Source organism: Crocodylus siamensis, chromosome 10, assembly GCF_052110815.1.
Source record: "Crocodylus siamensis isolate JL-2025a chromosome 10, ASM5211081v1, whole genome shotgun sequence".
In the NCBI taxonomy this organism is placed as follows: domain Eukaryota; kingdom Metazoa; phylum Chordata; order Crocodylia; family Crocodylidae; genus Crocodylus; species Crocodylus siamensis.
This window is the reverse complement of record NC_143404.1, coordinates 37,026,883-37,051,219: the sequence shown is the minus strand read 5'-3', so window position 1 is coordinate 37,051,219 and position 24,337 is coordinate 37,026,883. Positions and strand designations below refer to the sequence as shown.

Genomic DNA, 24,337 nt, shown 5'->3' with positions numbered 1-24,337 from the left:
GAGAAAGTTCAGCACCGCGATCATCACGCCTGCGGCAGCACATTGCCTCTCTGAAGGTGCTCACAACCTCAGGAAAAAAATGCTCTGGAGACCGTGGCAGGGAGAGTCGTGTCTCCTGTTCCATGCTTTTCTTGTCCGTGGGGCACGGGCCAGTGGAAGCTGCAGGCCCCTGCTCTGAAAAAGGCGAAGCTATGGGACCAGACACGACAGGGAAGTGCTTGAGAGCACACCTTGAGAGCCCCAGCAACAAGGTCAGGATGGCCGAGCGGTCTAAGGCGCTGCGTTCAGGTCGCAGTCTCCCCTGGAGGCGTGGGTTCGAATCCCACTCCTGACAAGCTCCCTTTTACTAACTTTACTCCTGCCCGGGGGCGGGGAGCGTGGAGCCTGCGCCGAGCGGGGTAAAGGAGGCCGGCCGGGCGGAGCAGGGCCCCAGGCCGCGGCGCCCCCCGCCCGCGCTGGGAAGGAGCGGAGCGGGCTGCAGCTGCCGCCGCCAGGAAGCCCGGGCCTGCGTGCGCCCCGCCGGCTGCCGCCTCCAGCTGTCCGCTCGGACCCAATGAACGCCCAGGGCTGCGGGAAGAAAGCGGTCAGGTCAGCAATGGCAGAGCCCCCTGCCCGGGCAGAGACCGCTCCAGCGCTGCCCCGGCCGGGAGCATGGGCCGTCGCACGGGGCCGGGGGAGGGGAAGTTCAGGGAGCTGGAAGGCAGACAGCTAACCACAGGGACAGGGATTGCTTGTGGGGCTTTGTTTTTAAAATAGATGAGCTACCGCAGGCGCTCCGGTGAGTAGACAAGGAGACTTGACCTCCAGAGGCAGATGCCCCTCCTGACTCAGACACTGAACCAGCAGAGCCCAGCCGAGGTGCTTTGGCAGCCGCAAGTAGACGGCTCACAGTCCCTTGGGGATACAGCTGCCACTTGGGACCCTTATGCCTACATCGTGTGGCCACCAGTGAACAACCTCCCTACTCATTTCAAGCTGCAGTCTTACCTGCCAGAGCACATAAAACCCCTTTGGGAACACATGGAACAGGATGCCTGGGCAGTGTATGGCTGGAGGTGCCTAAGCTTGAATGCAGCCGCTAAGAATTATTATCTAATTTCGCTATGCCTCAGTTTGCCCTTGCACACAAGAACTCTTACTTCACCGCACAGATGTGCTTGCCCAGATTCCACTTCCTCACTGATGAGAAAAGAAACTGAAGCAACAAGGGTTGAGGGGAGAATAAGAAGCAGCAGAAATGACAGGGCCCATGCCAACAGACCAGAAGGGGGCAGGCCAGGAGCTACACACCACTCCCATGAAGGATGGGAATGCTGTGCTGGCAGTGGGTGGTGTGGCTAGTAGCTGTTCTGTGTCAATTAGCAGCTCACCATTAGCAGGGGACTTTCCCCTCAATTATGCAGGCGAGGGGGACAGTTTATGCCTTAAACACAATTAAGCAAATCATGACTGGGGCAGGATCCAGCTCCTTCCTTGAGTTAGAGTTTCCAGCTTCCTAAGAGAAGAGATGACCGTCTTGCTGCCCAGACTGGTGATATGCAGCTACTACTGAGGAGTCCTTTTACCCCCGAACCTGCCAGTGCTGCATGTGTAACTATATTCCTCCTCACAGATAAACTGATTCCAGGGACAGGTTCAGTCTGAATTACATTAGCATGTAAGAAAGGGTAGCCAGTTTTTAGCGAGTTGAAATGAATATGCACATGCCCATCAGTGCTGTGAAGATGACCCCAAGTAGAAACAATGGTCATGTCTGACTCAACCTTTCATTCTTCCCTGATTTAGCCACATGAACGTTATTTCAGAGGAATGGGCAGGAATACAGAGAAGCTGGAGTCTGGAAGTGTATAAAATGCCAGATGCACAAGCCTGTGTGTGAAGGCTGGCACATGCCTTTACAAAGACAGAAACTGGGGTACCTAAGAACTCACTATCTGGTTACGAGTGTAACAGTCTATTTTCTACAGTATACAGCTGCTAGTAGTAATTTTGCCTGATAGCTAATATCCCAGTAAAACAGTGTATACAGTGGAGGAATTTACTCCAGCTTATATTGTGCTTTAGGATAAAATTAGGAAAAGTGGCCAGAGGAATTCTGGGAGCAGCAATTCATCTTGCAGCTGTCAAATCCAATGCCATGTAGAAACACAAACTCCCAGTTAGAACCAGGCAGAGGTTCCCAAACAACACAGTCCACATGACAGGCTCAAGGACACCTGCCCCTGACACCTGCAGCTGCCACACACACTTGGCTTCCCACTGGTAAATAACCAAGGGCCCACCTGAAAAGTTAGCAGCAGAATATTTAATGTCATCCACTCTCCAAATGTGCAAGCAGATACAGCAAGCAGCCTGGGGGCAGCCAGGGCTCTGCACAGCAGTGTGGGAGCTGCTGCTTCACACATGGAGACAACCCTGCAGGAAATAACCCTTGCCCTTCAGAGCAGAGCAGAGGCAGAAATTCACATCACAGGCACTGTGTAGTCAGAGGCTGCCAAATGTAATTTTACTATGAAAGTCTGGAATGAACCTTCCTGAGCAGGAATAAGCAGGGGAGTCAGATATTACCAACAGCCTGGCTCCTGCTGCCAGCCTGGCCCACACCCACCCTGTCCCACATGGGAGCTGCAGGAGGAATGGGGACAGTGCTGAGTGCTCACTGTGGGCAAAAAACCATGTGGAGAGCAGTTGGTTAAAAGGGCAAAGTAAAAGATCTTACTAATGGTACAAACAAAAAGGTGCCCAAAGGCTACTTCTACCCTCTACAGAGCCAGGGCTGTAGTCCCACCAGGAGATGCTGGGTTGAGCCAGTTGTGAAGGGAAGACCCCAGCCAGATGGGAGTCAGCAGCAGTGTGGTAGGAGGCACAGTGCACCAGTGCCTGAGTCATGCAGCCAGAGAAGGCCCTGCATGCAGGTGCAGTCTCTGCCCAGGGTCTTATTCCATGTTATACCATGTGACAGGTTAAATCTTTATTTTCTTTAGGGGAGGAGCCTGTAGGTCCTGCTTGGATATGGCACTTGCTGTGAATGGGATTCTCTGGCTGATCTTCTTCCCAATCGTCTCCACCTAGACAGAGGAAGTCATAGAACAAAGTTCAACTAATACCCTCTGCTCTGTGCACCACAGCCATGCGCAGCCACACAGGACAGAACTCCCAGCTCCTGAAGTACTGCTGTACCCAGTGAGCTAAAATCTCCATTAGACAGTGCCAGCATAGCTAGCAGAACCAAGACACACTACATCCAGCAATGGAACTTATCACTAGGGATAAGTTTTCTCTGCTTAAAATCCCAAATCCTCTTATTTAAAACCCCACAAAATCCGTTTTTCTATAATTAAAATGAAATGCCACTATAAACATAGGCATAATTTGAACACAATGTTTTATTGATATATTTACAATTTTAAAGCAATTTGGAAGCCCGTCAGTACCTCAATCATTATAGTAAATTAAATTCAGATACCTATATATTTTGGCATTTAATTTTGGTTATTTCATCATAGAAAATCAGAGCTGCCGCCTTTGCTCACTAGAACACAGGTCCAGCTATGCTTGTCACCCCTGTTGCTTTGTGTCACTAAGCAGCCCTGATATGCCAGTGCCCTGTCCTTGCCTATGCTGTTGCCTCTCACTTCCAACCTAGTCCCCCTGGCCCTGCTGATGCCCCTCACTCCTGACCCACAACACCCCCTGGCCTTGCAAATGCCCCTCACTGCCAACCCACAGCCCCCCAGCCCCACAGCCCTACTGATGCCCCTCACTCCTGACTCTGCCCCCAGGCCCCAGCCCTACAGTGTGTGAGGAAGGGGGTGGGTGTGTGGGGAAGGGGGCATGTGGGCACAGGCAATATGGGCACAGTGGGCAGGGCATAAGCAATATGTCCAGGGGACAGTGAGAGTGAGTGAGTGAGTAAGTGTGTGTGTGTTTGTGTGTGTGTCCGATTTCTGTGCCCACAATGTGGGGAGTGCTGCAGTCTGGCCAGACCAACTCCAGGCAGGAGCCACCTTCATGGCCTAGCAGGCGGGCCTGGCACAGAAGGAAGAATTGTGTTGCCATGAAGCGCCCCCTGCCCACCCGGTAGCAATGGGGGGCACAACTCTGCACCACTGTGCCTCACCTTGGTGGCCATGGCAGCACAGCACTCCATCCTGCTTTGGGTCCCACCTGCTGGGCCACAGAGGCAGCTCCTGCCCAGAGCTGGTGCAGCCAGGCTGCACCCCATGCCCCACTGTGGGCCCAGAAAACTGGAGGGCATGTGCCCCCCTGCTCCCTACTCATTGCCTATGCCCCCCCCTCCCCAAAGCTTTGCCTGTGCCCCATCCACCTCCATAGGCTTACCTGGAGGAAACTGCAGGAGCTGCTCTCCACCACACTGCCTGGCCACCATGTGTATGTGGCACCCCCTGAATCCTGCTCCCCCATCCCCCAGCAGCCCCTTACAGGCTGGAACTCTGCCAGCCTGCAAGGGAAACCCACCGTTTGCCAGGTTTTTTTCCTTTAAAAGAGAAAATCTGTGTTTTTCCATGACAAACAGGAAACCCAGTTCCCTCCTTATCACTCATGCTACATCAATGGTCCTCAGCCTTTTTAAACTAAAAGACCCTCCCCATCAGACTTAAGACACCCCTCAGAAAATGCCAGCTCTTAGTTTTTGTTCATTTTCTGACTACAGGAAAATAACAGACTAATTCCTCTGTGGCAAAGAACCAAGAAAGCCCACAACAGGTCAGATTTTTTTTTAACATTAGGGTTCCTGTTTGGAATATCTGGGTCTAATCTTGTGACTCATATTTGCATACCTAACGGTGCTAACCTTGAAAGGATCTTAAGACAGCTGAGGGTGCCACAGGACCCTGATTGAGAACAACTGTGCTACACTAACCTACATGTCCACACATTACACCAGGGCTGTCCAGCTTCCATGTGGTTGGAAGCCTCACTCTGTGTGGGCAGCATGCTATGGGAACAGTCCCCCACCATACTGGTAAGAGACAATCCCAGTCCAAGGGCAGTGCCAGTGTTGCATTACAATACATTCACCCTTTGCCATCCTCTCAACCCTACCCCACATAACCCAAATCCTGGTACCTCCCAAAGAAGTACTGGAGAGACAAGGAAATACCTGGAAGCCTAACTGCTGCAACCAATCATGCAAACTGTCCAGGATTCTCCTTCCATCAAAGATAAAAGCCGGTTTGAGCATTGCCTTGTAGATCTTCTCATAGTCCAGCTCCTGGCAAAACCACAGGCAGAAGAACTCATTTCAGAGGAAAGGGCTTTGAGATAGAGCTACTGGTCCCACCTGTACCAGGCATCTCATACACTCCTGAGGCTTGTAGAAATCAGCCCAGCCAGGACCCCAGAGCTCCACTGTCACCTGGCCCCTAGGTATTCCCTGGAGGTGTTCCCTCACTCCAAAGCTAGTTGCTAGGGGTTGTCTCTTGGATAAGTAAATTCTTGTGCTTGGCATCAATCTCTGACTTTCCTGAGAGATTCCATTCCTGGGCATACATTAGTAGTTCTCAGCATTAGACTCTCAAGCAGTCATCTCAGCTGAAATCTACTAGCCATCCCTGGCTACCTCTGACAAGATTTTCTACTGAATCATCAGGCTGCAAACCTTTGAAAGGCCTTGGGGCAAAGGTCAAGAGGTCACAGCTGAATTCCAAGGGATCCTACAGGATCAAGGCTGCCCCACCTAAGGCAGTGCTCTAGTTCCACCATTCCACGATGGCACCATGGCTTATAGTATGGTTAGATCAGCCAGTACCAGTAGTTTACTGCCTTTCCATCTGGAGGGTCAAGGACCCAATCAGTTTTTGTTCCTGTCACAGAGCAACCCTATGACTCCTCCATGGCAGGGAAAATCATAATACTACCCACATCCTTATGAGTCAGAGAGAACTGGCAGGGCCAAATACAGACCCCTGGGGCAAAGGGCTAGGAGGGTGCTGGGAATAACAAAGTGATAGGTCTGGAAGGAACCTCAGGAAGTTGTCCAGTCCCACCCCCTGCCAGGAGGAGCCCAAAGGATGGACAAGTGCCTGCCTGCAGGAGGCTCAGTCAAGGAAAGGAGGAAGCCTCGGTTCGGTGTCATTCAGCACACAAGACCCTGCCCCCCACAGAAGCAGGCGTTCTGCTTGCAGGCCTCCGTTCACAGCCGGCATGTGTTAGAGGAGCAGCCAGAAAACAGAGAGCACTCTTCTCTGTTTCAGGCCAGGGGGCTCCTCACCTTAAAGATGTCCCACTCAGTGCAGATGACAATGGCATGGGCATTGTCACAGGCTTCATAGGGGTCTGAAGCGATGGAGACCAGGCTCAACACTGCAACACAGGACACACACACACACACACACAGCCAGGGCAGCCACCCTCAGAATGACTACAGGAACTGCGCCAAACCCCAGAAGACTACCTCAGTTTGCTACTCATTATACAGCAAAAGGCAAAGAGCACTAGGGGCTCCCACTGAAGAGTGAAGGGTGTTATGGGGGCAGTCATCAAGAAGCAGCAGGCTCGCAAAGATCTTCTCTGGTATGGGAAGCACAACAGGATTAGACACTAACTGGGCTATCTTGAGAGTATTATACTTTCCAGAGGCTGGACAACCCTGGGGCAAACACCTGGCCCTACCTCTCTCCGGGTCATCCATAGAGGTACTGGAGTGGGACAGGTCTTGCATGATCTGCTCTTTCTTCACTTTGGGATCATAGATGTGCAGCTGAGCTCCCTCATCCATCAGGTACTTGCTGATGTGGATGCTGGAGGACTCCCTGAAGCAGGAGAGAACTCACCCTGCAGCTCCTGGGACAGACAGGTCCCACTGCCCCAGAAGTGCCCCCCGGAATGCCATGGCAGAGACTACTGCATTTCTGCCCTAGAACACAGGGCATTTCTCCCTGAACGGGGATGGAAGGAGCAGTCAGGTTCAATGTAGACCACCATGGGGCAGGTACAAACTAAGGGCAAGGAACGGGAATAGCAGAGTAGGGAGTCAGGGTTTTGGGGTCTTGATTTTCCATTATTTCCAGGAACCTGAGAAACTTGCTACACATGTGACTGCCCTGGCCCATATCTGTCGGAGGAGGAATATCTCCAGCTTGGATGCTGCTTCTTACATCCAGTGCCTGTTGGTCACTGCTAAAGGAAGGGCTGAGCTGGGGGGTTCCTGCCCCAAAGATAGAGACCTGGAGATGCTGGCCTCCAAATGGCATCCACTAATCTCCACAGTGTCCTAGGCTCCTATTATAGGCCTAGCTCAGGTTAGGGGGGTCAGCAGTATAGGAACCAGACTCTCTCCCCTGAAACATAGCTGGCCTGGGAGCGATGGGCTGCCAATGCCACCCAGGGAGGCAGCTTGGCCACCAGGGGACACAACCCACTTTTCTACATGTCCTACTTTCCTGTCACCTGGTCCTGACAGTAGCACTCAGATCAGCATGGTGTAGCCCCCAAATCCACAGGCACCTCAGCAGGCAGCTCCTCTACAGTGTGCTCTGCAGCCTCGCTCTACTCTGTTGACAGGCTCTGTCAGCGGGTACCTGGTGTCTCCCGTGTCCTTCTTGAAGGCAAAGCCCAGTAGTGCAATTTTCTTGTCCGTGACCGTGTTGAAGAGGCAGCTGATAATGCGGGAAGCGAACCTCCTGCGTTGATACTCATTGATCTCAATCACCTGGCAGAAAACGCCCTGTTGGGGTAGCCCAAGAGCTGACCCCACCCCACCTCATCCTGCCACGCTGAAGGGGAAGGAGGCAGTCTTTCCCACAGCAAGGCCCTAAGGCTGCTGGCTCAGCCTTTGGTTGGAGCGACAGCACCCTTGTTCTTGGCAAAACATGCACGGAAGGCCTGTTCCTACCAACCCTCAGCCCCAGCATGGAGGAGTCTCCATAAATTAAATCCTGACAACCCAGCCTCTGTGCTGCCCCAGCACATTACCTGCTGCCAGTATCGAGCCACCTCAGGCAGGTTGAGTGCCTCACAGAGGTAAACCAGGTTGAGAACATCCTTCTGGAAACAGCTGCCCCCAAAACCTGCCCAGGAAAGAGATGGCACAGTTAGCACAGGCCTAGACCTGACCAAGACAACCTCCAGTCACCTTTGCAGGAGGGGCAGGGCATGGAGTGGCTGCCTTTGGCCAGCACCTATGACTGTGGGCAAAGAAGTAAAAGAGGTGAACCAGGATGACACGTCACACAGTTTCTAAGGGTGAGGGTGTATTTATACCCAGCATTGGTGTTGATCTAGTAAAGGAACACCTTGAGAGGCTGGACACCTTCAAGTCAGCTGGCCTTGACAGATTACATCCTAGAGTACTCAAGGAGATGGCAGGTGTCATAGCCCAACCACTGGCAAAAATATGCGAAAACTCATAGTGCTCAGGTGAAGTACCTGAAGACTGGAAGAAGGACAATGTGGTACACATCTTCAAGAAAGGGTGGAAAGCAGATCCCGGGAATTACAGGCCCATCAGCTTGACCTCAATCCCCATTAAGATTCTGGAGAAAATTATCAAAGAGACCCTTCTTGACAAGCTGGCTGAGGGCAACATCCTGAGGAACAGCCAGCACGGGTTTGTCGAAGATATGTCTTGCCTGACCAATCTCATCTCCTTCTATGACCAGGTGACATATCACCTGGACAAGGGAGAAGAGATTGACATTGAAGGTTATTTTAAAGTCCAGATATATGATCTGGTGTCCCATGATCTCCTCATGGAAAAACTGGCCAGTTGTGGCCTCAGCTACATCACAGTCCAGTGGCTGGGAAACTGGCTCCGAGGTCAGACCCAGAGAGTAGTAGTAGATGGTAGCAAATCATTATGGTGCTCTGTGACCAGTGGTGCCCTCCAAGGCTCTGTCCTTCAACTGGTTCTCTTCAACATCTTTATCAGTGATGTGGACATTGGTGTCAGAAGCGCGCTGGCCAAGTTCACCAATGACACTAAATTTTGGGGCATAGTGTCCACACCTGAGGACAGGCTAGTGACCCAGGCCGACTTGAATAAACTTAGTAAGTGGGCAGGTACAAACCTGATGATGTTCAATACCGATAAATGCAAGGTACTCCACCTCAGGGAAAAAACCCCCCGCAGCATGCTTATAGGCTCAGCACTGCTAAGCTCAATAGCATCACAGCTGAAAGAGACTTCTGGGTCACGACTAAGCACAAGATGAACATGAGCCACGAATGCAATGTTGCAGCTGGTAAAGCAAACAAAACTCTGGCTTGCATCTATAGATGCTTCTCAAGTGGGGGGAAGTGGGCAGCAGAGTCCCCCAGGGCTCAGTCCTTGGGCCTGCGCTGTTCAATTTCTTCATCAGCGATTTGGACGATGGGGTGAAATGCAACCTGTTTAAATTCGCTGATGATACCAAAATTTGGGGCGAGGTGAGCACGCTAGTAGGGAGGGAAAGACTGCAACAAGACCTAGATAGGTTACAGAAGTGGGCTGACATAAACAGGATGCGTTTCAGTACTGACAAGTGCAGGGTGCTGCACATAGGCAGTAGAAACCAGCAGCACACTTATAGAATGGGAAACTCCCTTCTTGAGAGCACGGAGGCAGAAAGGGATCTTGGAGTCATTACTGACTCCGAGATGAACATGGGCCAACAATGCAAGGTCATGGTTGGCAGGGCTAACCGGACCTTGTGGTGCATCCCAAGTAGAGCCAGGGAGGTGATCCTCCCCCTCTATGCGACGCTGGTCAGGCCACAGCTGGAGTACTGCGTCCAGTTCTGTGCGCCCCACTTCAGGAGGGATGTGGACAACATTGAAAGGGTCCAGAGGAGGGCCACCCACATGATCCGGGGACTACAGGGCAGACCCTACATTGAAAGACTGCAGGACCTAAACCTGTTCAGCCTTCACAAGAGAAGGCTGAAAGGGGACCTGGTGCCTGTCTATAAACTCACTAGGGGGGACCAGAAGGGTTTAGGGGAGACACTGTTTCCCCTAGCGCCCCCTGGCATGACAAGGAACAATGGACACAAATTATTAGAGAGTAGATTTAGATTAGACATCTGCAAGAACTACTTCACAGTTAGGGCGGCTAGGAGCTGGAACCAACTTCCTAGGGAAGTGGTACTGGCTCCTACCCTGGGGATCTTTAAGAAGAGGCTTGATGACTACCTGGATGGACTCATTTGAGTCCAGTCTTTTCTCCTGCCCAGGCGGGGGGTCGGACTTGAAGATCTACAAGGTCCCTTCCGACTTCACTTCTGTGATTCTATGATAAGTAAATCTCAGGATGTCATCCTCCCACTGTACTCAGCCTTAGTAAGGCCGCAGCTGGAGTACTGCATCCAATTCTGGGCTCCACAATTCAAGAAGGGTGTCGAGAAGCTTGAGAAAGCCCTGAGAAGAGCCACGTGTATGATCAGAGGACAAGAGAATAGGCCTTATGAAGAGAGGCTGAGAGCCATGGGACTCTTCATCCTGGAGAAGCACAGGCTCAGGGGGGACCTGGTGGCTGGAAGTACATAAGGGGTGTGCATCAGGATCTGGGGGAACATCTGTTCACCAGAGTGCCCTGAGGGATAACAAGGACTAATGGTCATAAACCCCTCCAAGACCGTTTTAGGCTGGACATGAGGAAAAATTTCTTTACTGTCTGAACCCCCAAGGACTGGAATAGACTCCCTCCAGAAGTAGTGCAGGCACCTACTCTGGATTCATTCAAAAAACGTTTGCATGCTTATCTTGCTGGGATCCTTTTACCCTAGCTGACTTCCTGCCCCTGGGCAGGGGGCTGGACTTGAAGATCTTCAAGGGCCCTATGAGCCCTAATGCCTATGAAATGTATGAAATCTATATTGCCTGCAAGACTGAGAGGGGTAGAAGAGGACAAGGGGAGGTGGGTAGGTGGGACTGGCAGCAGCAGCAGTGATGCTGGAGTCGTCCTCCCACTCCAGCTGGGGCTGATATCATGGAGTGGCTCCAGCGACTCCAAAAGGAATCCAGCTGGCTCCCCTCTCCAGCCAAAGGCCACAGCACACTCCGGAACCCATACACTCTTCAAGTGGTACTGGAAACTCAATCCTACCGTCCTCCAACTCCTTGCCAGCAGGCAGCCACTGGTCAGAAGCTTACTGTGCTGCACAGATTGTGATCAAGTGACTATAACAGTCACTTTGCCAGACTAGCCACCAGCCACCAGCACCCCTGAGAACCATGAAAACACTGCCCAGGTCACCCAGTCCTGGTCTTACTGACTAGTGCTCACCTGCCTTGGAAACAGGCACCAGAAAGCAGAGCAAGACATAAAGGAGGAGGAAGGGCAAACTGCAACAGGGGTGAGGAGTTCCCCATCCTCCCCCAGATGCATGCTTCCTCTGACTCCCTAGAGCCCCATGTCCTAAGCGTTCCTCAGAAAGCAGCCTGGAGGGGAGGTTTACACAGAGCGAAGAGAGGGCTGGATGGAGTCACTGACCCACAAAGCTGGAAGGGACCATGGAAGAGCAAGGCCCTCTAACCAGGAACCTTCAAGCTTTTTCAGACCCAACAGGAACACTGGCAAACCTCAGTTCAAATCTCGTCTTGGCTGCAGTCAACACCCAACACTTCTGAGGAAGCTGGAAAAAAATGCCACTAATTCCTATAGCAACGGGAAGGGAAAAAAAATTCCTTCCCTGCCCCACGTAGCAATCAGCAAAACCCAGGAGCATAAGAAAAATCAAGCACCTTGCACTCAGCTCTGCAACCTGGGGACCAGAAAAATCCCTCCATCACACACCCTAAACTCCCTTTTCTGTCAGCCTATTCCCTCCATAAACTTCACCCAGCTTCTTTAATCTTCTTTCATAACTCAACTGGTTGTGGAGCTATGCTTCATTCTCCTGCTGCTGAGCACAGTCCTCTCGTTTCCACCTGCCCTGGACTTCCAACTGTTGCTCTTTCAGTACATTGCAGACATAGCTGCTCAGGGACAGATACAGGATTTGACAAAGGTGAGTATAGGAGCAGCCACCTGTGCTGCAAGTGTGGCTGCACCTGTGCTCCCAGCTTCTCCCCCTGCACTTCACCAACCAGTGCAGGCACACTGAGCTGAGGGAGTTGTTTTTACAGTCCCCAAAGCAGGCAAGAATCCATGCCCCCTTCCCCTCCATATGTGAAGGCATGTCGCCTGGGGCAGGGAAATGTTTAAAGCTGTACTTGCCCATTCCAGCCAGGTTGTGTGGGGCTGGGCTCAGCTAGACAGCTGCAGCAGTGATGGGCAAAGGGATGCATTTCCCCACCTTCCTCAGTCTGCCAGGAACAGGCATGGGAAAGGGGACTCCCCCACCCACTGCCCCTACTGCTGCTGCTGCTGCTGTTTGCAGCTGAGCCTAGCCCCCACACAGCTTGTCTGGAGTGGGCAGGAGCAGCTTTGAAGCTTCCCTGCCCCAGGACAGTGAGGAAAGCAGTAGAGTTCCCCCAGAGGTAGGGACAATCTTGGGAATAGCTCTGCCAGACCTTCAGTCAGTGCAGATGTAGTTAGGGATCTTCTGGAAGGGCTGGACGTTTTTAAATCTGCAGGTCCAGATGCCCTCCACCCAAGAGTGTTGAGGGAACTGGCAGGGGTCATCACGGAGCCCTTGGCCCACTTATATTAGCATTTGTGGTCATCTGGCCAGGTGCTGGGAGATTGGAAACTGGCTAATGTGGTCCCAATTTTCAAGAAAGGGAGGAAGGAGGACCCAAGTAACTATAGGCCTGTAAGCCTCATCTCGGTGCTCAGGAAGATCTTGGAGAGAATCCAGGAGCACATTTGTGGGGAGCCTGCAGGGGAGATCATGCTCAGGGGCAATCACCATGGGTTCATCAAAGGCAGGTCCTACCTGACCAACCTGACTGCCTTTTATGACCAGGTAACTAAATCCTTGGATGATGGTGCCACCGTGGACGTAGTCTTTCTAGACTTTAAGAAGGCCTTTTGACACTGCCTCTCACCCCATCCTCATCAATAAATTAAGCGACTGTGGCACTGATGCCTGCACAGTTGGATGGGTAAAAAACTGGCTGATAGGGAGCACCCAGAGAGTAGTGGTGGATGGGTTGTACTCAACCTGGCGAGATGTGAGCAGTGGGGTACCCCAGGGCTCAGTCATTGGGCCTGCACCGTTTAACATCTTCATCAGCAACTTGGATGAGGGGGTCGAAAGCACGCTGTCCAAGTTTGCTAATGACACTAAGATGTGGGGTGAGGTGGACACACTAGAAGGGAGAGAGAGGCTACAAATAGATTTAGACAGACTACAAAAGTGGGCAGATGAGAATAGGATGGGGTTCAGTGTAGACAAACGCAGGGTGCTGCACCTTGGGAGAAGGAATCAACAGCATATGTACAGGCTGGGGAGTTCCCTCCTTGAAAGCACAGAGGTGGAAAGGGATCTTGGAGTCATTATTGACTCCAAGATGAACACGAGCGGCCAATGCCAGACCGCAGCCAGCAAGGCCAGCCATACCTTGTGCATCTCAAGCCGGCCGAGAGAGGTGCTACTCCCTCTCTATGTGACACTGGTCAGGCTGCAACTGGAGTACTGCATCCAGTACTGCGCCCCACACTTCAAAAGGGATGTGGCCAACCCAGAGAGGGTTCAGAGGAGGGCCACCCGCTTAGTGAGAGGGCAGCAGAACAGGCCCTAGGAGGAGGGACTGAGGGACCTGTACCTGTTCAGGCTCAGCAAGAGGAGGCTGAAGGGGGACCTGGTGGCTGCCTACAAACTCATCAGGGGAGATCAACAGCAAATAGGTAGAGCCCTTTTCTCCTCAGCACCACCTGGGGTGACAAAGAACAATGGTAACAAACTGGTGGAGAATAAGTTTAGGTTAGAGATCAGATGGCAGTATTTTATAGTTATGGTGGTCAAAATCTGGAACCAACTTCCCATTAAAGTGGTCCTCACCCCTACCTTTTGGCAAATTCAAGAGGAGCTTGGATGATCACCTTCTCTGGGGTCTTGTGAACACAGCATTCATTCCTGCCTGTGGCAGGGGCTCAGGCTAGATCAGTGGTCTCCAAACTCTTTTGATCACGCACCCCTATCAGTAAAAAATTTTTGAGCACAGCCTCCTAATATATGTATATTTATATAAATATAAATAGAAGTTCTAATATTTTCTAATATTTCGTCTTGTGCACACCCTGGGGTGCGCGCACCCCACTTTGGAGACCACTGGGCTAGATGATCTGTTCAGGTCCCTCCTGATCCTAGCTACTATGAGAGTCAGGTTGGGAAAGAGGGGATGGAAGGGGAGAGGATATGGCTTTGAGCATGAACAGGAAGGGTGTGCAGATTCTAAAGTGCTGTGGGGACTTTAAAGAAGTTCTCACTGGCTCCTTCAGCATCATCCAATCAGAAAGGGGGTGCAGCTCTGCTACTACACCCCCTCTGAATCAACCCCTGGGTGTAGCTTTTTTTTTTTTTTTTTAAAAACCTTTCCGCACCTGATTTTATCCCTGCAAGCTCTTGCTGTTTCCTGGTATGTCTCTTTGGTAGGCTTCTTCTACTGCCTATATACTCTCCTTTGGCTTTTGAGGCACCCTGAAAGCTCATTTTGCAGCCACACAGGTCTCTTGTTGTTCTTCTTGGGCTTCTATCATGTCAAAATAGCTTCCTGCTGAGCTTTCAGTATTGTGCCTTTTAGGAGCTGTCTCCAATCAGACATAGCACATGCAGCAAAAAGTGCAGTGGGGAGAGCTCTCACATGGAGGTGTTGGAATGGGGTGGAGGTTCAGTCTCCACAGACAATGGCTGGATAGACCATTTCCCTGGACTACATAAATGAGCTGACAAAGGAGCACACCCACCCCCATTCATGCACAAATCCCAGATGCCAGGGGAAGGAATCACATGACTATTTTTTCCTCCTTGGCTGCAAAGGAAGACATTTCCCAATGCTGGCTCCCCTCCAACCAGTCCCTGTGCACTTTTCCTTCAGGCTAGTTCTAGCTGATCATTCTCTCATGGTCCAGTCCACACTGTAGCAGCCTCAGGGATGTGGGATACCTGGGGCCCTCCCAGTGCATGTGGCTCCTCCATTCTCTCTGGAAATTAAAGAGCTGATCCAGTCTCACTCCCATCCCATGATGCAGTGGAAACCCAACATATTCTAGAGCAATACGATGGCTCTCAGTCCTGTTACAGGTGCTCAGCCTCATGTAGGCAGCACATGGCAGAGAAACCCTGGGACTTACCTACACTGGCCTTAAGGAAACGGTTCCCAATACGCTGGTCAGTCCCAATGGCATGTGCCACCTCCTCCACATCAGCCCCAGTCACCTCACACAGGGCACTGATGGAATTAATGCTGCTGATCCTCTGGGCCAGGAATGCATTGGCAGCCTGGGAAAGGAGAGGACTGGATCAGACCAAGCCACCACCCCAACCCAGCTTCAGTCAGCACAGGTCAGGAACTGCCTGTGACAGGAAAAGCATGTGGCACCATACCAGCTTGGAGAGTTCTGATGACCATGTGCTGGTGGTGATGATGCGGCTTTTGGGGACCCAGTGCTCATAGATGCTGCTGAGGGTCTCGATTGCCCTTTGTCCTTCAACCGTTTCATCCCCTCCTATCAGGACTCTGTCTGGGTTCTTCAGATCCACAATGGCTGTCCCTTCCGCCAAGAACTCTGGGTTAGAGAGTACCTGGGAGGGGGACAACACCCTGCATGAAAAGACCATCCTGCAACTACTGGGATCACTCTACCCCTTTCCAAACTCAGCCACATCTGGGATGCAAAGTAGCTATTTAACACAAGTAGCATAGAAAAGGAAATAACAGAGAGTTTCTCTGACTGAAATTACAAACAGAAGTTAAGGCAGTAGCAGCAATTCTGAGACCCATGTGGCCTCCTCCTCTGGAGTGTCAGGGATTGTTAATGATTGTAAATGATCAGCAGCTCAGCTGTATTACACAAAAGCAGGACTGTCAGCAACCGAATGCTACATAGCCTGTCAGAGGGGTCCTCACAGCTTTGCATTCCCTCCAAGTCTCCCATCCAAGAACTGTCCAGATGTAAGTGAAGACAAAATATGTACTTCAGGGTAGTCTTCATTTGCTCCATAAGAGAAGGGGAGCAGGCACACAAGTATACAGCACTCCACAAGAAATGCTGTTTTCCAGTATGAAGTAAATACACGCTGGAGAAAGTTACTCCTGCGTATGTCACGTGTCTGTTACTACTGTCACTTTCACCTGGGCACCCCAGCCCATCTGCCCTGTACCCACCACTGAGGGCAGGACCCATGCAAGCAAGACATGTAGTTGGGCGGATGTAATAGGGCTGTGGGTGGGCAGGGAGCAGTGTCTGGGAGCAGGGCAGGTGGGTGGGATCATGGGACTGTGACAGAGCAGGACTGGGGTCCAGGGCAGAGCTGTGATCTGCTGCTTGCACATCCCTGTGATGGGCATGGGCAGGGGTGTGTGAGGAGTGGCCCTGCACTGTCACCACCCCAAGATCCCACCCCTGCCCACCTGTCCTGTTTCGACACAGCTCTCCACCCAACTGCAGCCCCATCCTGTCCACATGGTGTGCCCTGCCTGTGTAGGTCCCAGCATGTCTCTGTGGAGACCCCAGGATCGTGGGGCAGTGATAGCACAGGGCTGAGGCAGAGCCACGATCTGTTCTCCAGAAGCCCCTGCCCGTGGAACTGGTGCCTGTTGCAGGGGCATGCAGGTAGCAGATCATGGCTCTGCCCCAGGGTTCTCTCAGCCCTGCAATCCCAGCCCTGGCTCTGCCTGCCCACCCTGCTCCCAGATGCTGCTCCCTGCCCGCCCATCCATGGCCCTATCCCAGCCACCCAGCCAAGCATGGGGCAGAGCCATTTAGGGAATTTTGGTGAGCTGTTGGGCTGGGGGCAGAGGAGTGCTGACCTGGCCTGTCACAGCTCACCAAAACTCCCTAAGTGGCCCTCAGGCCCAAATAATTGCCCACCTCTACTCTAATAGCACCTACTTCAGGCAGCCAAATTGAGAGAGCTGGTCATATGTCTGTTCCTTGCTACAGTATCAAATCCAGGGTAGATTACCCCAGAGTAATGTATTGTATGTCCACACCTTTTGGATCATGCAAGAGCCAACAGTGTTCCCATGGTAAAGTGACTGCACCCAGAACAGGAAGGGTCAACTCTCCCCTGCTAGACTACATGTTCAGACAGAAGTAGCATCTTTTATGCACCCTGCACAGATGTCCCCCTGCCCTAGGGCTAGAGCACAGCCCGTGCCTCACCTGGAAGGACAGGTTGGACTTGGTATTAGCACTGAAGATCCGTTGGATGCTCTCTGCTGCTCGCACCGGCACCGTGCTTTTCTCCACCACGACCTTGTATCCTGTGGCCACCTCTGCAATGTGCCGGGCACATGCCTCTATGTACTTGAGATCAGCTGCTCGCCCCTTACCAAGGCCAAAAGTCTTGGTGGGCGTGTTCACCTGCCAGAATAGAAGATTACAGACCTGACAAAAATCTCAGAGTTAGTTTGCTGGGCTAGTCCCCGGGTTGGCTCTGTCTGCGAGTGACCAAATCTGTGGGCAGAGATCCTGACCACTGCTATTTCTGCTTAGAGTAAATCAAGATCAGCACTGCAGCAGGTAGTCACACCACCCACTAGCAGCTTTGGGAGGAAGTGAAAGAGCAGGCTTTCCTATCACCTGCCCTGGTGACACCCACCTGAATGAGGTGCATTTAAATGTAAGCATTTACTGGAACTTCAGAACTGCAGAGAAAAGGCTGTCCTGCTCTGCCTGGAGCACTTACAACATCCAGAGGACAGCTTCGCCGGGGTATGGGGCCACAGGAAGATGTGAGGAGACCTCCAGAACCAAGACAGGTGACATCCACAAGGAGTACCCAGGTAAGCAACAGTGGTCCAGATAGTCCTGAGAATTGGTTGGGGGGTATAGCATACGCACCAATTCAAGGCCTTAAATGCCTCTATACCAATGCTTGTAGTATGGGGAATAAGCAGGAGGAACTCACCCTCCGGATAGCTAGTTCAAACCTGGACACAGTAGGGCTCACAGAAACCTGGTGGGATTCATCCCACGACTGGGCAATCAACATTAGGGGCTATAGACTATACAGGCAAGATAGAACAGGGAGGAAAGGCGGGGGTGTAGCACTCTACATCAAAGAGCAATACACATCCTCAACTAGCAGGATGGGGTCAGAGGAGGGGCAAGCTGAAGTGCTCTGGGTCAGGATACAGGGGGGTCATGGGGAAAGGGACTTAACGGTGAGGGTCTACTACAGACCTCCCAACCAAGGGGAAGAGCTGGTCCACAAATTCCCGGGTCAGCTTGCGGAGGCACGTAAGGCAAGGGATGTAGTTGTCATGGGTGATCTAAATTACCCAGACATCTGCTGGGAGGAGCAGTCAGCCAGATCTGACCGCTCACAGAGGTTCCTGGCTGAGATACAGGACCTCTACTTAACTCAAGAGGTGCATAGTCCTACCAGGGGGAAATGCCGTGCTGGACCTGGTCCTGGCCACAGGCGATGACCTGGTGAGGGGACTCCAGGTTCTTGACCACCAGGGCAACAGCAATCATCACTTGCTGGAATTCACCATCCAGGACAGGGTTTCAAGAGCCTGCAGCAAGGCAGTAGCCTTGGACTTTAAAAGGGCCAACTTCAATGAGCTGAGATTAGTGGGGGAGGCACTAGGGTCCTGGAGAGTAGGGGAACTGGGTGCCCAAGATGAGTGGTCATTCCTTAAGAAGACAATACTCAGAGCCCAAGGGGTGACAATCCAACAAGAAGCAAGGGGGGCAAGAGTGCCCAAAAGCCCCCCTGGCTCACAAAGGGCATTCGTGAATGCCTGATTGCCAAAAAGGAGGCGTACACCCAGTGGAAGGAAAGGGCTATTACCAAAGAGGAGTATAACTCCACCGCTCAGGTCTGTAGGGGGGCTGTTAGGAAAGCTAAGGCAGATATGGAACTAGGGCTTGCATCAAGGATCAAGAATAACAAAAAGTCCTTTTTTAAATACACAGGGAGAATGAAGAAGGCCCCGGGTAATGCGGGGCCTCTGCAGGATATGCTTGGCAATCTGGTAGTCGCACCAGAGGAGAAAGCAGACCTCTTTAACAATTTCTTCACCTCTATTTTCTTGTGCAAGGACCAGGACTACCCTACTGAGATTCAGGATGGACTTGGGAGAAACTCCACCAAGCCTAGGGTCAGGGAGGACCGGGTTAGAGAGCTTCTGGAGGGGCTGAACATGTTCAAATCAACAGGCCCAGATGCTGTCCACCCCAGGGTTCTGAGGCAATTGGCAGGGGTTATTGCAGGGCCCCTGGCACAGCTTTACAAGCACTTGTGGTGCTCTGGCCAGGTGCCAGACAACTGAAAGAGGGCCAATGCAGTCCCCATCTTTAAAAAAGGGAAGAGGGAGGACCCAGGCAACTATAGGCCCTTTAGTCTTACTTCAATCCTGGGGAAGCTCTTTGAGATTATCAAGGAGCACATCTGTGATGGGCCAACAGAGGGGATGATGCTCAAGGTCAACCAGCATGGTTTCATTAGTGGCAGGTCCTGTCAGACCAACCTGATTGCCTTCTACGATCAAGTCACAAAATCACTGTACGCAGATGTCGTGGTGGATGTAGTCTTTCTGGACTTCAGGAAGGCCTCTGATGCTGTCTCCCACCCCATTCTCCTTAAAACGCTAAGTGACTGTGGCATTGATGCCTACACAGTCAGATGGATTGCAAATTGGCTGAGGGGTTGTACTCAGAGAGCAGTGGTGGATGGGTCATTTTTGACCTGGAAGAAAGTGGGCAGTGGGGTCCTCCAGGGCTCGGTCCTCGGGCCAGCACTGTTCAATTTCTTTATTAGCAACTTGGATGATGGGGTGAAGAGCAGCCTGTTTAAATTCGCAAACGACACTAAGATTTGGGGTGAGGTGGGCATGCTAGAAGGGAAAGACAGATTACAGCAGGACCTGGACAGGTTATAGGGGTGAGCAAATGAAAATACTGCACTTGGGCAGTAGAAAACAGCAGCATACCTATAGGTTGGGGAACTCCCTTCTCGAAAGCACAGTGGCAGAAAGAGATCTTGGAGTCATTATTGACTTCAAGATGAACATGGGCCGACAATACGAGAACATGGTCAGTAGGGTTAACCATACCTTGTCCTGCATCCACAGGCGCATCACAAGCAGGGCCAAGGAGGTGATCCTTCCCCGCTATGTGACACTGATCAGGCCACAGCTGGAGTACTGTGTCCAGTTCTGGGCACTGCACCTCAGGAGGGATGTGGACAGCACTGAGAGGGTCCAAAGGAGGGCCACTCGCATGATCCAGGGACAGCAGGGCAGAGCCTATGAGGAGAGGCTATAGGACTTTAACCTGTTCAGCCTTCACAAGAGAAGGCTGAGGAAGGACATGGTGGCCATCTATAAACTTACTAGGGGGGACCTGCAGGAATTGGGAGAGACCTTGTTATCCCGAGTAGCTCCTGGAGTAACAAGGAATAACGGCCATAAGTTGCTAGAGAGTAGGTTTAGACTAGACATTAGGAGGCACTACTTCACAGTCAAGGCAGCTAGGATCTGGAACCAACTTCCAAGGGAAGTGGTGATGGTTCCTACCCTGAGGGTCTTTAAGAGGAGGCTCAACGTTTACCTGGCTGGGGTCATTTGAGCCCAGTTTTCTCTCCTGCCCAGGGCAGGGGGTTGGACTAGAAGATCAACAAGGTCCCTTCTGACCCTGCTTCTATGAATCTAAGTATATCAGGGAGAAGAAAATAAAACACTTTGTTCCATGCAAGTCCGGTGAGGCCTGCAGTCTCGAGTCTCTACTCAAGTGAACCAGGAGCCAAACAGCTTCCACCTTCTCCAACCCCGCAACAAAGGCTCGGGGCTCCATCCAAACTAGTCACTCACCGATATGAAGATGATGTCGGCCTCTCTCACAGCTTTGTCAATATCAGAGGAAAAGAAGAGGTTGACCCCCCGACAGGCTTCCACCACCTCCTGCAGGCCGGGCTGTGGGGACAGAGGGTGCTGGGGACTTGTACAGCGCTAATCACACCCACCTCCCAGGGAAACTGGTGAATAGAGGGGATGGGGGAAAAGAGGTTTTTTACACTGGGCACTAAACCCTTCAGCAGCTTCCAGGGAATCTTGATAAACAAGGTGTTATAGCCCTGCTGCAGGGAAGCCCAACAGCCCCATCTGTCACCTCTAAATACCACCCAACACAAGGGACATTCCCATGATTAAGGACAGTGGTTAGACAGAGCAACACTAACCAGGACAGATTCTGAACTTAGACTGCAAGTGAGCTTATTATGGACAATACATGCACACAAACAGTCGCAGCATTACAGCTTCCTTTCAACCATAGGCTCTGATTACAGCTGGAGAGAGAACACTGGCCCCAGCCAGTTGCATCATTTGAGCAAGCCCAGGTTACTGGTATATTAAAGAAAAGCAGCTGCTGTGATAGACTGTCACTGACCAGCTCTCATTGCTTTTGAGTGCCACGCTAATAAGTTCATGCAAAAGGCCACAGGGCCTTCCCCAAACACAGATCAGCCTCCCCAGGACTTGCAACTGCCTGGTCATAGTAGCAAGGATGAAAGGAACCTGACCATCCCAGCATGGGGTAGGGAACCCTTGTCTGCACAAACACTGAGCTGTAGAGAACTTATGAGCCCTGAGAAAGCTACCTCCCCTATGCCCTGCTAAAACACAGCTCCCTTCTGTACTGTACCTCAAAGATGGGCAGCTGATCGGAGTTCCATGCCCGGATCCGCTCCTTGTTTACGTCCACCACTGTGACCGCAATTTCTGGACACATCTGCGCAATGACACTGCATGTTGGGCCCCCAACATAGCCAGCACCGATGCAGCATATGCGCTTCACATGCACCATTATCACAACACAGCTGGTCTAGGTCCTACACGAGAAGCACTAAATTCAGCTGCTGCAGCTTGGAGACAGTCATTTCACTCCTCCCTTTCCCTTCCCTCTCCCTCCCACCCAAGCTGGTGTGGAAATGGCCATGGCACTGAAAGCGAGCATTTCTGAAAGGCCTTTGTGTATGACAAAAAGGCTCTGTTAAACTCTGGCTGGGACCAAAGCAGGGTCCAACATGTTTCCTCCTGACCTGGAAGGCAGACAGCCAGGGGTTTGAAGCCCTGCTTTAGCCCACAAATTGATCAGGGATTAAAACATCTGGACTCAAAGGAGGCAGAAAGTTTCTAAGGTGCTCTGCCCCCCCTTTTTTTTTTTGGATGAAAAGGTGGGCCAAGGATAAACATCCACTTACTAAGCTCCCCGTCTGCAGAGTAGGAAGATCAACCATGCATTGGCTGTGACAAACCTGAAGCCCCCTGTGCTCCACATGCTGGAGCCACACAGGAGCTAAGATCCCAACTCAGCCAGAGCCAGGCCCTGCTAATTTTGTAAATACGTCTGACTGCCCATGACAAGGCTACCTGGGTGGGTAATATTGACTGCTTATCCAGCTCACAGACAAGGCTGAACTGGATTTAACATATTAATGAGATCTGCATTGGACCATAGAACCAGGTACCTCAGTCCTTTCAAACTCTGCTCTGCACCCCCATACTTTGACCTGAACCAAGCTGCTGAGGACGACTCTTTGGAAAGGCAGTCACTGATTCCTAGGAGACACTGATTCAAGTGCAACCTTGCAGCATGCCAGCTAGCACAGCCAGTGTTACTGCTAGGTAGATGCATGAAAGGATTCCTGGCCAGCAGCAACTCAGCCACTTGAATCAAAGCCTGGTCAGCTTTGCAGTGGAGACAACTGCTGTACAGGCACAGCCAGAGCTTGAAGCCTGGTCGAGCTTTAGCCTGGTCTCCCTCACCTCAAGGGGAAAAGACCCTTTCCGAGAACTGCGCCTAGAACCACATCACAGACAATGTTCCTAGCAAACCTGCAGCACCGCTCTCAGGCACAAGGCGCTGGGGGCACAGTCTGCAAAGCCACTATGGGACAAAGGGCCACACGTGGAAGCACTGGTTTTACTTAGGTTGGTTTCAGCTGTGGTGGGATGGGGGCTCTGGAGGAAGTTGACAGTCCTCCCATCAAGCCTGGTAACTGCACCAGTTTCATCCGGGCCCTGAGGTGCTAGGGCTACTGAAGGCAAGTAGGACCGAAAGGCAGAGAGGTTAAGACTGCCCTGCTGTCCCAGCGATGTGGGGGCAAAGGGGACTGGCGCAGCCCCCCGGCCCAGCCAACAGCCTGAATGGCCCTTTCAGGGCGAGGGCAGCCTCTTGCGCCCGACAGAGGGACCTTGCGGCACCTGCCCGCGGGCCCGCCGCCGCCCCTCCCGCGCAGAGCCCAGCGGGCCTGGCCGCCTCAGGAAGCCAGTGCGCCTCTGTCCCGGGGCCGGCCCCGTTCAGGTGGGACGAGCCGTAGCGGGGGCTCGCTGCCCGGACCCCGCTCCCTACCGTGGATGGGCCGCAGCGCGAGGCGACGGCTCCGGGGGATCCCTAGCAGGCCCCGCCCCGCCCCTTGCGGAGGAACCGCGGCGCCGCCCCCGCGCGGGGGGGCTGCAGCCTCCTGCCCGGCCCCGGCTCGCTCCCGCGGCGCAGCCAACCCGCCCCCTGCTCCTCCGGGACCGCCGCCCCGTCAGCGCCGGATTTACTCCGCCGAGACAAGACGGGACCGCGGGAAACACCCCCCCCGGAGCCGGGGGGACACGCGGGACCCGTGCCCACAAGAGGCACCTGCATAGGGCACCAGGGTGGCGCAGGGCCAGGCGTCCCCCTCCTCCCCCCACCCCCTGCCTCGGCCGAGCAGTAAAGCGAGGACAGCCAGCCCCCGCAGAGAGTCCATCTAGGGCTAATTCTCACCGGATCGCTTTCCTGGGATGTAACCTAACTGGGGGTCGTCTTAAATTGAAGTAATCTTGGTGTCAGGTAGATACAGTATGAGTGGCAAGCAGGATTTGTGGGTCAGCACAAGCTGTGGGACTGCCAGCCAGTATCACTCCAAGAAACACAGCAGCTCACATGATAGGAAGTCCTGCCTGGAGACTACAGTGCTACAAGTATTCAACAATGTGAAAAACCAGGTCACATAAGTGACCCAAATCAGCTTGGGAAGCAGGTTTTTGGGTTTTGGTTTTTTTTATGGTTTATTCACAGACTAGTTAGCAGTAGATCCTGTGGTTACTTTCCTGAGCGAGGAAGTACCTACCTACGGGCCCAGTTTCTTGTTTGCACAATGTCTGCGACTGTTGCGGTGGAAAAAGCTTGTGGATTTGGTTATTGTTCTCTCCTTCTACAGGACTTTAAGAGAAGCTTGTGAAGGTAGCTGGGGATTTTGATCGCGCTCTAATTAGGCTCACTGCAGCCTACCCAGCACAT

The 24,337-nt window shown here is 52.4% G+C and overlaps 1 protein-coding gene and 1 non-coding gene across 5 annotated transcripts; one reads left to right on the top strand and one right to left on the bottom strand.

Annotated features, from left to right (window-relative positions):
- Window positions 1-251: 251 nt before the first annotated feature.
- On the top strand, window positions 252-334 carry TRNAL-CAG (transfer RNA leucine (anticodon CAG)). The gene has a single exon. It is a non-coding gene; the product is annotated as a tRNA-Leu (tRNA).
- Window positions 335-2,958: 2,624 nt separating this feature from the next.
- On the bottom strand, window positions 2,959-23,509 carry LOC149856443 (UDP-glucose 6-dehydrogenase-like). Of its 4 annotated transcripts, none has more exons than XM_090064935.1 (12): window positions 23,417-23,509; window positions 21,707-21,893; window positions 20,875-20,976; window positions 17,216-17,416; window positions 15,435-15,632; window positions 15,182-15,329; window positions 7,939-8,033; window positions 7,545-7,675; window positions 6,637-6,776; window positions 6,236-6,327; window positions 5,126-5,236; window positions 2,959-3,068 (listed from the first exon to the last, which is right to left on the bottom strand). In XM_090064935.1, the coding sequence occupies exons 2-12, from the start codon at window positions 21,866-21,868 to the stop codon at window positions 2,964-2,966; spliced, it is 1,485 nt and encodes a 494-aa protein (XP_089921061.1). In that variant the 5' UTR covers window positions 21,869-21,893; window positions 23,417-23,509; the 3' UTR covers window positions 2,959-2,963. The 4 variants fall into 4 exon arrangements, 2 of the variants coding, with proteins under 2 accessions (XP_089921061.1, XP_089921062.1); XM_090064936.1 differs by having other exon boundaries at window positions 21,707-21,793; window positions 23,417-23,486; XR_016444466.1 differs by having other exon boundaries at window positions 5,126-6,534.
- Between the last annotated feature and the right edge of the window lie 828 nt (window positions 23,510-24,337).